A 12,241-nucleotide genomic window follows, 5' to 3' on the forward strand; every position below is an offset into this window, starting at 1 on the left:
AAAACAATGCGTCCATAGCGAAAGAGAAATGAGGGGGGAATGCTTAGGTGAAACGGACGCCTTTAGATTTATATTTCCACCAACAAAGAATTTAATATGTTGTAATTACTTTGTTCCGCTCCCTAGAACTGAGCGAGTATTTATAGCCATTTCGACGTAGTAGTTTAACGTAGACAATAATGGCACTCCGCTCACAGTGGACACCGGGTTTAACCGTAGTATCTTAAACATGGCATCATCTCTAGCTATGCATCTAGCTCCACCTCTGCGTGCAAACACCAACACCTTCCCCCACCTCGCACATAAGCGCTTATGTATATTCTTTTCACGGTTCTAATACAAAGTCTATCTTTAGCAATTAAATTTTATCAAGTTCTTGGATAAAAAGATATTTTTTTAAATGTGATAAGTACTATTTATTCTAAATTTGGTTTTATAAAAAATAACATAATCCAATTTTATCAATTTTAATGAACATCACAAATTATATTTATGATAATAACTCTTATACTATATCACTGACGCTCCTTGAATCAGGATTAAGGATTTCGTCATCACTTTCATAGGTCTCATCGTCTGGTAATTGTTCATCGCAATCTTCGTTAGTTTCTTCACTTTCCTCAGATTGTTGAGAGGCTTCTATAACTTTACCGTTGATATCTTTGTTTTTCAGATTTCCCATCCAAAATGCTTCTGAGCATTTATTCGAAACTAATAGAGCTTTAACTTTATAAAGAAGTGTTTCAAGAAGTTGCTTCACAAATGGAACTTTATTCAACAAAGCTGTATCATGTTTCAAGCGCGAATGGCAACATAATGATTGAAGAAATCTTGTAGATAGTTGTAATGTTTTTAAAATATCTAAAATTTCTTCAGTCTTTCTTTTAAATTCTAACTCTAATATAGGTATGCCCTGCGTTACGAATAACTTGATGATCGGCAGTGATTTCTTGAAAAATGTTGTTAAATTATTTCTACTATTCAAAGACTTTGATATATCGGTCATATACTTTAAAATTAATATTACATCTTGCCATAATTTTAAATGTTCAAGGTTGGTTAGCTTTTTGGTTAAATTTGTTCTTGTGGCAGATAAAAGCGCGTTGCCTAAATTTCTATACAAAATTACAAAATTATTTTTATTTATACATTGAAATGATTGTAAATGACTATTACGGTTTTCTATGAATATTTGTATGTCGTTTAATAATAGAAGAGTAATCGATTTTAGTTCAGTGGGATCGTTATAAATCAAATATTCTCTAGCAAAATTGTCAATACTCTGATTCAAATGTAAACCTTTTTCAATTATTCCATCTGATGTTCTCCATTGCTTGGACAAAAATATTTTTGCTAAATCTCTTATTATTTTTATTATAGCAGGACTCGATGAATAGTCTTGAGTCATTTTTAAATTATCTATTAAAGCTGTTGCAGTTTTAAGCTGAAAACAATACTTTTCATATGTTTGCAAACATTTTGCATAGGATAATAATAGGTCTTGCATATATGACCCGCTTAAGCAATCGTTGAGATTCGCAACAATTCGTAAAGAATTCTTGAGTAAAGATTTATGATGATTTTTAAATCCAATCCATTTGAAATATGTAGTGTGCAGCTTGAATATTTGTTCTAAAGCTGTCATACATCCTAAAACTTTATCGTTATACAAAACACTATCATCTTTTTCCTTTTCAACAAGCCATTCTTCCAAAATTGCTGTTATACATTTTAAATGCTGCATTATATTTGGCAAAATTTCGAAAACAGACTTTGCGCATTCTACAGATTTTTCGCGATTATAAAATTCAAAATAGTAATTTTTGGAGAGAAAAGTATTTTTCTTAATTTTAGAAATCAATACATTTTCCAAATCATTGTTAATATGATGTAAAACAAAATTGAACGTCTCTATAGTTAACTCTTTATCTGACACACTCTCTTCTATCAATTCAGCATTAAGTATATTTAATAAATCTAAAGTAAAAGGTCTAAAAGGTATACTGTGCAAGATACTTAATTTATTTTTCATAGCATTATTTGTATTTAAATTTGATTGAGATTTCAGTGTTTGGGGCAAAATTGAATCATCTCTACAATCTAATTTATTTGCCATCTTAGATTTAACATTTTGATTTTTATGTCTTTTTTCTATGCTTGTGTTGAAATTATTTAAATTAAAACTGCATAGAGGTGGTTTATACAATATGTTGGCTTTCATTAGAATTTCAGAAATTAAATATTCAATTTTTTTTAAATCAAGAATCCTATTGAAAATTTTAGATTTTAATGCTGAATCATTTTGAGATGAAAATGCATTTAGTAATTCACGTAACCAATTAGCACAGTGCACTTGACAATCTAATATATTTGATATAGCTGTACTACTCATATTATCAATTAAATCAATATCGAAATTAGGCATTACTATTGCACACCCCAACAGAGCATCAATACTTGACAAGTTTCCGTCATGTTTCCGCATATGTAAACATTGCACAAGTTGAAACAATGGAGACAGAATAATGATACTAACATCTTGCTGTGCTTGTAAAGTTAGGCCTGCTATGTTTATGGCAATTATTTCGTCTATCTCACTATCAGTGTTTATACAATGTTTCATTTGAAGATTTAATTCTGCTATATTTTCATTTTCTACTACCTCTACTATAAAATTTTGTTGTAAATCATTAGTGACAGCATCCGTAATCCAATTTAAGAAATGTTTATTAATAAAATTAGCAGACTTAATTATTTTACACAACTCATCATAAAAAAATGTAATCATGTCTGGAAACTGTCTAGTACTACGACTAATATGTTCAATAATCTGTGCTGCCTCACGAATATCACCATCTGGTAAATGATTGGTAGAACTCATGTGAGATTCATCAGCTTGTTCAATGTCACCATCTTCATTATGTTTTGTCTGCATCAGATATTTAACTGCATGTATACCAGCCAGAATTCCATGTATTTTGACTTTAGGGTTAGAGCTTCCTAATTCCTTTCTTATGATCATATGTATATCATCTCTAATTACTGAATTCTCAATGGCGTAAGCAAGCCCACATACTAAATTCATAACTGCTCTTATCTCAGGTAGAACCATATCATCCATCCGATCTAATAATGTTAGCATCTGTATACTTTGGGGTTTTAATGTGGATATGTCTTGCTGTGTTACCGTATTTAATATTGTCAACATATTCATAACACACTGTTTACTATCTAAACCAAACTGTAGTAATTCAGCTGCTATAGTTTGGCAGGAATCTTCTAGCTTAGAAAACATTAATCCATACATGTGTGAAGCAAATTGTTGAACCAAGGGTTCTTGTGCAGTTTTTAGAAGTGAATTTGTAAAACAAATTAAATATTTGAGATAATCCTTTAGAATTGGTTTAAACTTTTCAAATGCATCATCTAACATATCTTCATTCAATATATTTAATATAATTTGCTTCTTAGCTATGTTTTCTATTTGCTTTTGCCGTTCTTCTGTTGTTGAAAATAGTATAACTATAATTATTAAATCAATTGGCACATGATCAGTGCTGATATTGCAATTATTAATTACTTTAATCCAAGCATTACCTATAACTTTAGATGATATAATAGAGTTTCTTATAGCTGAAGCGGTGAGGATCTGACTAGAAGCAATATCCTGAGGGGTTGAATTTGATGTAGACCAGCCTAAAGTGTTTCTTAATCCTCCTATAATTTCTATATAAGCAATGTCGGAAGTCCTTTGAGGTATAAGTAGAAACTTTACAAAATTAGGAAAATGGCTACATTTTGACAATGTCTTTAAAATATCTAATGTTTTCTTTTGTAATTTTTCATACTGATCATCTGTTAAGCACAGATATGAAAGACAATCAAGAATAGCAGGTATAAGATCATGATCTTCACTTAAGATTCTACTCATTTCTGATATAATATTATTATGAACTTGATCCCCTATTATATCCGGAATAGCAGTAATTATTTCTAAGCGGACCATCTTTTCTGAAGTTACATCCAGAAGATTGATAAGATTTTCAGCCATTTTATCACTATCACCTATGTGATCTAATGAAGAGAAGCATTTTAAAAACATTTGTATCCATGGACCACACTTGGCATCAGCTGCTAAATCTATAGCTTTTTCAAACATGTATTCTGTTAGCTTATTTTGAAGAATGGGAAGACTTAATAATATTTTAAATAAGCTGTCGCTAATACTAAATTCAGAAGATTGGTCACCAGTGATTCTTACAATATTTGGAAACAAATAGTGTTTAAATATTTTTAAATCCTCACATCTTTTTTGGAAATTTAAATAAAATTCAGTCATGTTACGTGGGTATTCGGGATTTTGTTGCAAAGTCTTTTTCAAATTTCTAATGATAACAATAATTTCATGGGATGCTAAACACTTATTTGGTGGGCCATTTAACGCTAAACCACTTTCTTCTAATGTCCGTTCGAAATAATCCTTTATATTTCCACCTCTAGACCTTTTATTTTGAGGTTCCTTGTCATTTTTCTGTGGAGTTCTCTTTATTTTCATATTGATATGCAGAAATTTTTAATTAAATAATTGTTATATCTATATTTTTAAGTTTTGGTTTGATTAGTTTCAATTTAAAATAAATAATTTTGTAATAATATTTAAAATACATAAATAATAAAAAAACTAAGAGACATATACAGAATTACAGATACTAGAACATAACCTAGTATATGTTCTAGTGTTGCCGATCGATAGTGGACTATCGATAGGCTATCGATATTCTATCGATAGTTGTCCGATAGAAGGATTACCAATATTATAATCGATAGTATTGATTAAATACTATCAGTACAATACTATCGGACAATGCAATACTATTGATATTATTGATTTGTCAGATAGTATTGTACCCTTTTGAACTATCGATAGTTTTGATACTATCTATTAAATCGATACTATCGATCGTTCCATCGATCACATGGGTTTTTTAGATTAAAACTATCGATTGTGAAACTATCGATAGTTTGGCAACACTAATATGTTCCTTGTACAAAATTAAAAACTTTAATTGTCAATTGTCATATTAAAAAGTCAAATCCAAAATTTTAAGTGTCAATCTTAATTATAATTTTACTCAATTTTAATTAACATTCACAGAGTAAAAAAAATATCCTAGGTAAATAGTATTTTTTAAAACATAAATATTAATATATTTAAGGTAGTTACTGTAGTACTTCTTGCTTATTAGTTTTCACACACAATGTTCCAAAATGTTATTTTTTAAATAATAACAAATGCTCCAAATGCTGCACAATTTTTGGTAATACATATACGAATACGATTGAAAAAAATACGTAAATGATACATATACGATATCGTATCGTCAGAGGGCGACGGTTGTTAATTAAAATCTCAATTTATTAATTACATATCTACTAGCGGGCACCTTTAAATTCGTTCGCGTGCGCGGTACAATTAATGTCGTCTAATTTATATATGCCGCCAACCCTCATCGGAAAATAAGTCGCCAACCATCATCGTTACCACCTTCACATTGCCATATTTTTAAGATCCTACTTCATATGTTTACTTTCAAATGTCGCAGGAACAAAGAAAGTACGATAATTTGGGTATGTCGTATGTATGGCAAAATAATCATAACTTGGACTATATATTTTGTTAACAGACTATATTAAAACACTTAATATGCGGCCAATAATATAATATAATTCACATATCATCTGTTAAATTGCCTGGGGTTCTTATTAATTAAAAAGCCTGCTTTACGAACTATTTGTTTTCTTTCTTCATAGTGTTTTTTCATCTTTTGATGGCTATCTGATTTCTTTTTCTTTTCTCTCATACTGAACTTCATTTCCCTGTTGCCCCCTATGCTTGTAGTCACCATAGAACTCTCTTTAGATAGGCGTTCTCCTAAACTCTTTTTGCTAATGTGAATCATGCTCCTAATATTAGGTGTTGTGGGAGCCTTGGTAAATTCGTATACTTTTTCGTTTTTATCAGTTTCATCATTTTCTTCAGCTTTACTTTTGTTCCGGATAATTTTGTGTTGTTTTTTCATTTCCTTTGCCCACATTCTATCTTCATCTGAGCTTTCATCGCTAGCTTCATACAGTTCCCTGTCAGAGTCAATTTCTTCTGTATCTAGCACCTAGAAAGATAATAAATCACAATACTTAAATTTAAATTGCTGTTTAACATTTATCTATATCAGATGAAGCCATATCAGACATAATATCCTTCATTTAATTAGACTATTCTCATTAAAAATTAGTATATGATTTTAAAGTTTTGTTATATTTTATACATCAAAGCCAAACTTTATTAATATTTCTTAATATTACCTCAGCGTTATCTATTTCCATTCTTAATTTAGTTTTACTCTTATCAAGTCTAGCAAGGACAGGATTTAGTAAGCGGAATTCATCAGCATCTTTATCAACTTCAAAATCTGGATTTTCAAATAATGCCTGAAATAAAAAATACAAATCAATATATATAACAGTTTTTCCTTCTTATTTAAAAAAATAATTCATTTATTTAAAAATAATCTTTGCAGACTAAACTATAGGAAATAAATATGCAACAAACCTTAAACCTGTCATCTTTCAATAAATCTGTCGACTGCTTTTTCTTTCCTGTATTAATATCTAATAAGCGAGATGCAAGATCCCGATTCACTTTAGGTAAATTATCATCAACTTTAATTCTGGAAGGCCTCTCTTGTTCAATTTTCTCCCTAATTTTACGTTTCTTATATTCTTCAAATGCAAATGGATCGGCTATTGATTTTGCTCGCTTGTAGAGTCGTACATCTATGAAATATCTGTAAGCACGGTAAATAAATTATCTACATCATTGACCATTACGTTAATAAATATTCATACAAAATCCCATATGGCAGTTTAAGACCACACAACAGTTTACTGACAACATAATAGTTGTAGATCTGATTCTCATGTGGTGGATGAGTTATTATCATTTCTGCGAGGAAGCATCGGGACCAGAGCGATATGGCAACAAAACAAGGCACGTTGTATCGAAAATTTGGTGAATATGGGGAAAGATAATATTTTATCTACCTAGCTTGCTATATGTGGGAGACAACGTAAAGTAAAAAAAAATTACAATTTACCCATGCATGTAAGCTCTTAGTAGATTTGTGCCTAGTAGATGATCGAGACCTAATGATTCTAGCTCTTGTTTAGTAACAAATTTATAATCATCATAAACAGTTTGTGATGCAGAGCTTTCCATTTCTTCTGTCAGATTATCAAGGAAGGCACACCAACGTGGAGCCGGACCTACAATATAAAATTGAATGAGTATTAATTAGTGGAAAATTTTATAATATTTATTTGAAAATGTTGTTGTTCTACATTTTGGTGTCAGAGTAGCGTAAAACGTTAACACGTTTATAGGTGATTACACCTATTTAATTATTGTCATTTTCTCACTTCAGCCACAAGACAAGGTACGGCGTTGATTTTCGCCACTCAACACGCAATGTCTTGAAAATTTAGCACTATGTTCCCCTGTACCAGGGGCGACTTAACCACCGTGCAGTGTGTACAATGTACGATGGCGCCGCCGTCTCCCGAAACAGTTAAGAGCACTGTCTTGAACCATCATGGTACAACAATGATATAACAGAAGAATATTTCATACATTTTCTCTTGACAATTAAAAAGATTACATACCTAAAGATGGAATATAATAAATTTGCATTTTTTGATCTTCAACTGCCATCATGCTCAAGCCTGTATTAGGTATTACACATAAATCATTAAAATCAACAGAAGATTCAATATTTGTGTACTGTTTCCCCTGCAATACAAAAAAGTAATAGATATATTTAATGTATAGCATATGATATACATTAAACATTTTTTAAACTGTTCTTCCACACTAAGAATAAAAAGTATTTTAGCAAATTTGTGAAAAATTTAATGTAGTGGAACTTGAACTCGCTTAGAAGCCATCCAAGCAACTACAAAACCATACATTATCAGATGTTTTCCAAGAACCAGGGTTAAATGGGGTTCTACTACATTCAAATTTTTATACATTTTCCAGAAATAGTATATCAGCTTATATACATACAGTATTATTATCCCATATTTTCACCACATTGGCATCCATAGAGTATACATAATTCATTTGTTTGTGGAACTCAATACATTTGATGGGTATTTCATTCATGTGATCTTTTACTAAAAGAGGTTTGCTAGATCTTATATCATACAACAGGACATGGCCTGAAGACATACCAACACCTAATTGCAGGGCACCATTAAATTTTATGGCACTTACAGCTGGTACTCCATTACTTTTGCTGTAAGTAATTAAAAAATATATAAGTTTAAATCTATCAATATAAAAATCAAGAATGCATGTTATTTATAAATCTTATCATTTCAGTAAAAAAAAACAGTTTCCGTATGCATATTTTCACCCTATAAGATATCTTTGTGTCAAGACACTGTTGTAGATTTTCTGCCAAATTTTTCAAACATTATATGTTAAATATTATATTCTTTGAAGTGGACATCACGGACATGGACAACCCACAGCCACCACATTACAGCCAGATAATGTGTGTAAATTGTCTAGATTTCAAATTTATAATAATATTATAGCAACTACATTACTTACTAATATTCAGAGTCTGAACAATGTAAAGCACAATCTAAAGTACCCTGTCTAGACTTTGTTCTAGGATCCCAGGCCTCCACATGTCCATTTTCTGTGCCAAAAATAAGTAAACCATGTTCATCATTTACACTGCAACAGTTTATCTCAGTTGCTTTTGTCACATATGGGGCCAAAAATTGACCCAATTCTAAATTTAACCTGTAGGCTTCCTGAAAACATATTAATATAGTGTTATCATCATGTAAAAGTGGGTAGATTTAGGTGAAAAAGACAATAAAAGCAGTGGAATTGTGTCAAACAAACACAGTTGCTTGTAGGTGGAAGCCCTTATTGAAAGGTATCTAGTGTCTAGTGTTGTTATTGAGTGATACATGTCACTTATTGTTATTACGTGGAACCTCTATCCTAGTATGTTAAAAACATATAGACGGTATGTATTTTTATCATGTTTATTTTAAAAACGTTAATTGCTTCCGTTTTCTAACAATAGCATTATACTGTATCCTGCATATAACAGGGTACATAGAGGCAACCTGCTGCGGCAATGAAACTGTCAAAGTTAGTAAGTGTTGCTCTGGCCCAAATAGTAAAATTACAGTCCTTACTTATAATATTTAAAATACTACACTACACTAAATAAACAATTGCAAGATGTTGAGTCGTAAAACTTGATATACTAGATGCATTGTTTTATATTATGATTGCATGATTAAATAAATCCTTGATATTAAACTCTAAATTGGAACTGCAGAAATTATACTTACATTTGAAGCGCCAACAACAATGAGGTCACATGATGGTCTATGATATTTCATGTCTCTTCCAAAGTGTGGTACTCGGAGACGATAATGTCGGCCATGTCCAACATGAAATTCTACATAACGATCACATTGCAAAAACACAATCTGTAATATATTAAAAATAATAATGATTAAAATATAATAAATTAAAATATAATAATAAAAAATAAAATCATAAATTTAATAAAGTATATTTACTTTTGAGTAATCCTCACTTAGTATCTCAAAAGTAACCACTTCAGAATCCAAGCACCTTTCAAATTTTAATGACAGATTATTAACATCAAAACATTTAACTCTTGGTTTATATATTCCTGTAGCCATGATGTACTGGCCATCTTTTGAAACTCGTATATTTGTACTAAGACCAGGCATATCAAATTCTTGAATAAGTTCTATTCTTCTTCGTATATCTACATTCTTTTTTAATAGTGCTCGTTTTTTCCTTTCTGTTAACCACTGAAATGAATAATAATCTTGCTTAGATTCTTTGAATAATTATAATGTACCGCCTCATTTAAAATTTGTACTTACATCTGGTAAAGATTTTCCTGCACTAAGGTTGTATATTTTAATGCTATCTATTTCTGATACCTGCATAATGTAATTCTGCGTAAATCACCGTTTTTAAATATTTTGTATTCTGAAAACCAGAAATTTGCGCATATCTAAATCAAAAATATATTTATAAATTCAAAGTAAACATTTTAAAATCTTTGTGGCAGCAATTAACTTACTTAAACAATTTACCAATTTATTTGCCACTTACCACTATATAAGCAAAACCATGTGATCAATTTATGTCAATGTCACTTGTCAAATTTAAAATGTGTTATTGTTTTGAATGATTTCTAAGCGTGTCAGTTAAGTTATATTTACTACGATATGTTATCTATAGTAATTTAATAAAGAGGTATCTAGAGTTTAGATAGAGTTTAAACGCTAAGATCTCTGGAATTACTGTTCAGATTTACTTTTTTGTTTTCTATGAAAGCTACATTCTTCAGGACTATTATAGACGATATAACCTTACGGTGTAATTCTAAGTTAGCCTTATATAACGAAATAGCAATAATTATGAACGCCATCAAATTATTTCATCCATGTGGACTAAAAAACATTATCGTCATACTCATAGTCATCATCAACATATACGGTAAGGTTTATTTTTTTTGTTGTTGGTCTGAAAAGGTGGTTCTATTCACGAAGGCATGAGGTAAAAAGTAAACAAATAAAAAAGGTTATTGTATAGGTCACGATTGATGAGGCCTAATACGAGTATAGTATAGTAAATAAAAAATCTATGGATTTATTAACGTAAATAATATTATTGAATTATAGCTACATAACTTATCAGTCAATAAGCATATTTAAATTTATTGATTACATCGATGATGATTGTTAATTATTATTTCATCGTCAATGTCATGAAAAATATAGCCAGGAATATAGTAAAAATTAAATTTCAAATCTAAAAATGCTTTTTTTCACCCCATTTGATTTTAATAATAACGCTTAAAAATACTTGTCATGTAAAAACACTGAAAAGCCAATTTGGTCTCAAACTTAAGACGCATCTTAATACTATAAAAATAAGCTACTATAGTAAATTATAGAGCACAGCACAACACATATATGTGTATATGTTTTTTTTTATATTTTCAAACATGAGTAAAACTTGAACATGGAGAAAACATGGAAATTAAAAAATTTGACAAAAATTTTAAAAACAGTATTTTCTTTGTTTACTTTTTTGTCTCATGCCAAAATGAGACAAAAAAGAAAACAAGGAAAGAGAGTATAGTTAAGTGTTGGCAGCACTCTGTGAACACAGATTACAGATTACAACACTTTGTCAAATGTCAATTATTCTCGTTTCGCTATAAATTATGATTATTACTCGTCACCATCGTCACGTTTATAATTATTTATCGTATATTTTAAAAAAAATAACTAGTAATACAAATTCTATTTAATTACAATCACATTCTTCTGTTATTATTTACGTTGTGTGTGATGTAAACTCTAGCATAAAAACTAAATGACTGTTTAATTTATTCTAAAACTACACGTAAATAACCCAAATATAATCTTTAAATTTTATTAAAAGTTTGTGTTGAATTTAAAATTTGACAATGGCGACAAGAAAAAAGCCACATTTACCGAAGTCAGTTTTGGACATGAAGTTTATGAAGAAAACCAAAGAAAGAATACAAAAAGAATTAGAAAATACACAAGATTTTGAAAAATTATATTCCAATATTATAACAAATGAAATGCGCCATGCTACTGGAAATTTTATTTCAGAATCGAGTTTTATATTTTGTGAAGATTTAATAGAAGGTAGAATATCGTTTAAAGGAATGAATCCTGAAATAGAGAGGTTGATGGACTTAGAAAATAAAAATGAAGTAGTCAACAGTGAAATGCAAAAAGATGTTTCAGATGAAATTTTAGCTAAGACTATGAATAACCTTACTAAAAAAAGACAGTTATCCAGCCCAAGTCAGTGCAATATAAAAAGAAAAAAGAAATAATTAGTCTAGGGGTCTTGAACTGTCTGAAGAAGTTGATTTGTTTTAATTAAATACTTTTTAAGAAAAGTGGTTTAAAAGTCTAAAAAATGTGTAATGTCAAAAAATTTAAAGGCTTGCATCTATATAATATGATATGTAATTTCTTGTCTGCGCCCATCTGTAATATACATATATATCCAGATTCTCCCATGTCTATGTAACAATCATACGCTCATATCATTATTTTCAAA

General features: G+C 29.9%; 3 protein-coding genes across 5 annotated transcripts; 1 reads left to right on the forward strand and 2 right to left on the reverse strand.

Annotated features, from left to right (window-relative positions):
• Window positions 1–451: 451 nt before the first annotated feature.
• Window positions 452–4,744, reverse strand: Fancd2 (Fanconi anemia complementation group D2). Its single transcript, XM_085185974.1, has one exon. The coding sequence runs from the start codon at window positions 4,553–4,555 to the stop codon at window positions 506–508; it is 4,050 nt and encodes a 1,349-aa protein (XP_085042100.1). The 5' UTR covers window positions 4,556–4,744; the 3' UTR covers window positions 452–505.
• Window positions 4,745–5,703: 959 nt separating this feature from the next.
• Window positions 5,704–10,327, reverse strand: l(2)34Fd (nucleolar protein 10 lethal (2) 34Fd). 3 transcript variants are annotated; one of them, XM_085186108.1, is made up of 11 exons: window positions 10,244–10,327; window positions 10,009–10,117; window positions 9,673–9,933; window positions 9,439–9,579; window positions 8,675–8,883; window positions 8,123–8,354; window positions 7,720–7,846; window positions 7,155–7,323; window positions 6,611–6,845; window positions 6,364–6,489; window positions 5,704–6,170 (listed from the first exon to the last, which is right to left on the reverse strand). In XM_085186108.1, exons 2-11 carry the CDS (start codon window positions 10,072–10,074, stop codon window positions 5,736–5,738), a joined length of 2,001 nt encoding a protein of 666 aa, XP_085042234.1. In that variant the 5' UTR covers window positions 10,075–10,117; window positions 10,244–10,327; the 3' UTR covers window positions 5,704–5,735. The 3 variants fall into 3 exon arrangements, with proteins under 3 accessions (XP_085042234.1, XP_085042218.1, XP_085042226.1); XM_085186092.1 differs by having other exon boundaries at window positions 10,212–10,302; XM_085186100.1 differs by having other exon boundaries at window positions 10,009–10,142; window positions 10,212–10,268.
• A 1,131-nt stretch (window positions 10,328–11,458) lies between these two features.
• On the forward strand, window positions 11,459–12,153 carry Mpp6 (M-phase phosphoprotein 6). The gene has a single exon (XM_085186119.1). The coding sequence runs from the start codon at window positions 11,610–11,612 to the stop codon at window positions 12,009–12,011; it is 402 nt and encodes a 133-aa protein (XP_085042245.1). The 5' UTR covers window positions 11,459–11,609; the 3' UTR covers window positions 12,012–12,153.
• The last annotated feature ends 88 nt before the right edge of the window (window positions 12,154–12,241 follow it).

Source organism: Heliconius melpomene, chromosome 1 (assembly GCF_056956725.1).
Source record: "Heliconius melpomene rosina isolate 202511_hmr_F chromosome 1, ASM5695672v1, whole genome shotgun sequence".
NCBI lineage: Eukaryota > Metazoa > Arthropoda > Insecta > Lepidoptera > Nymphalidae > Heliconius > Heliconius melpomene.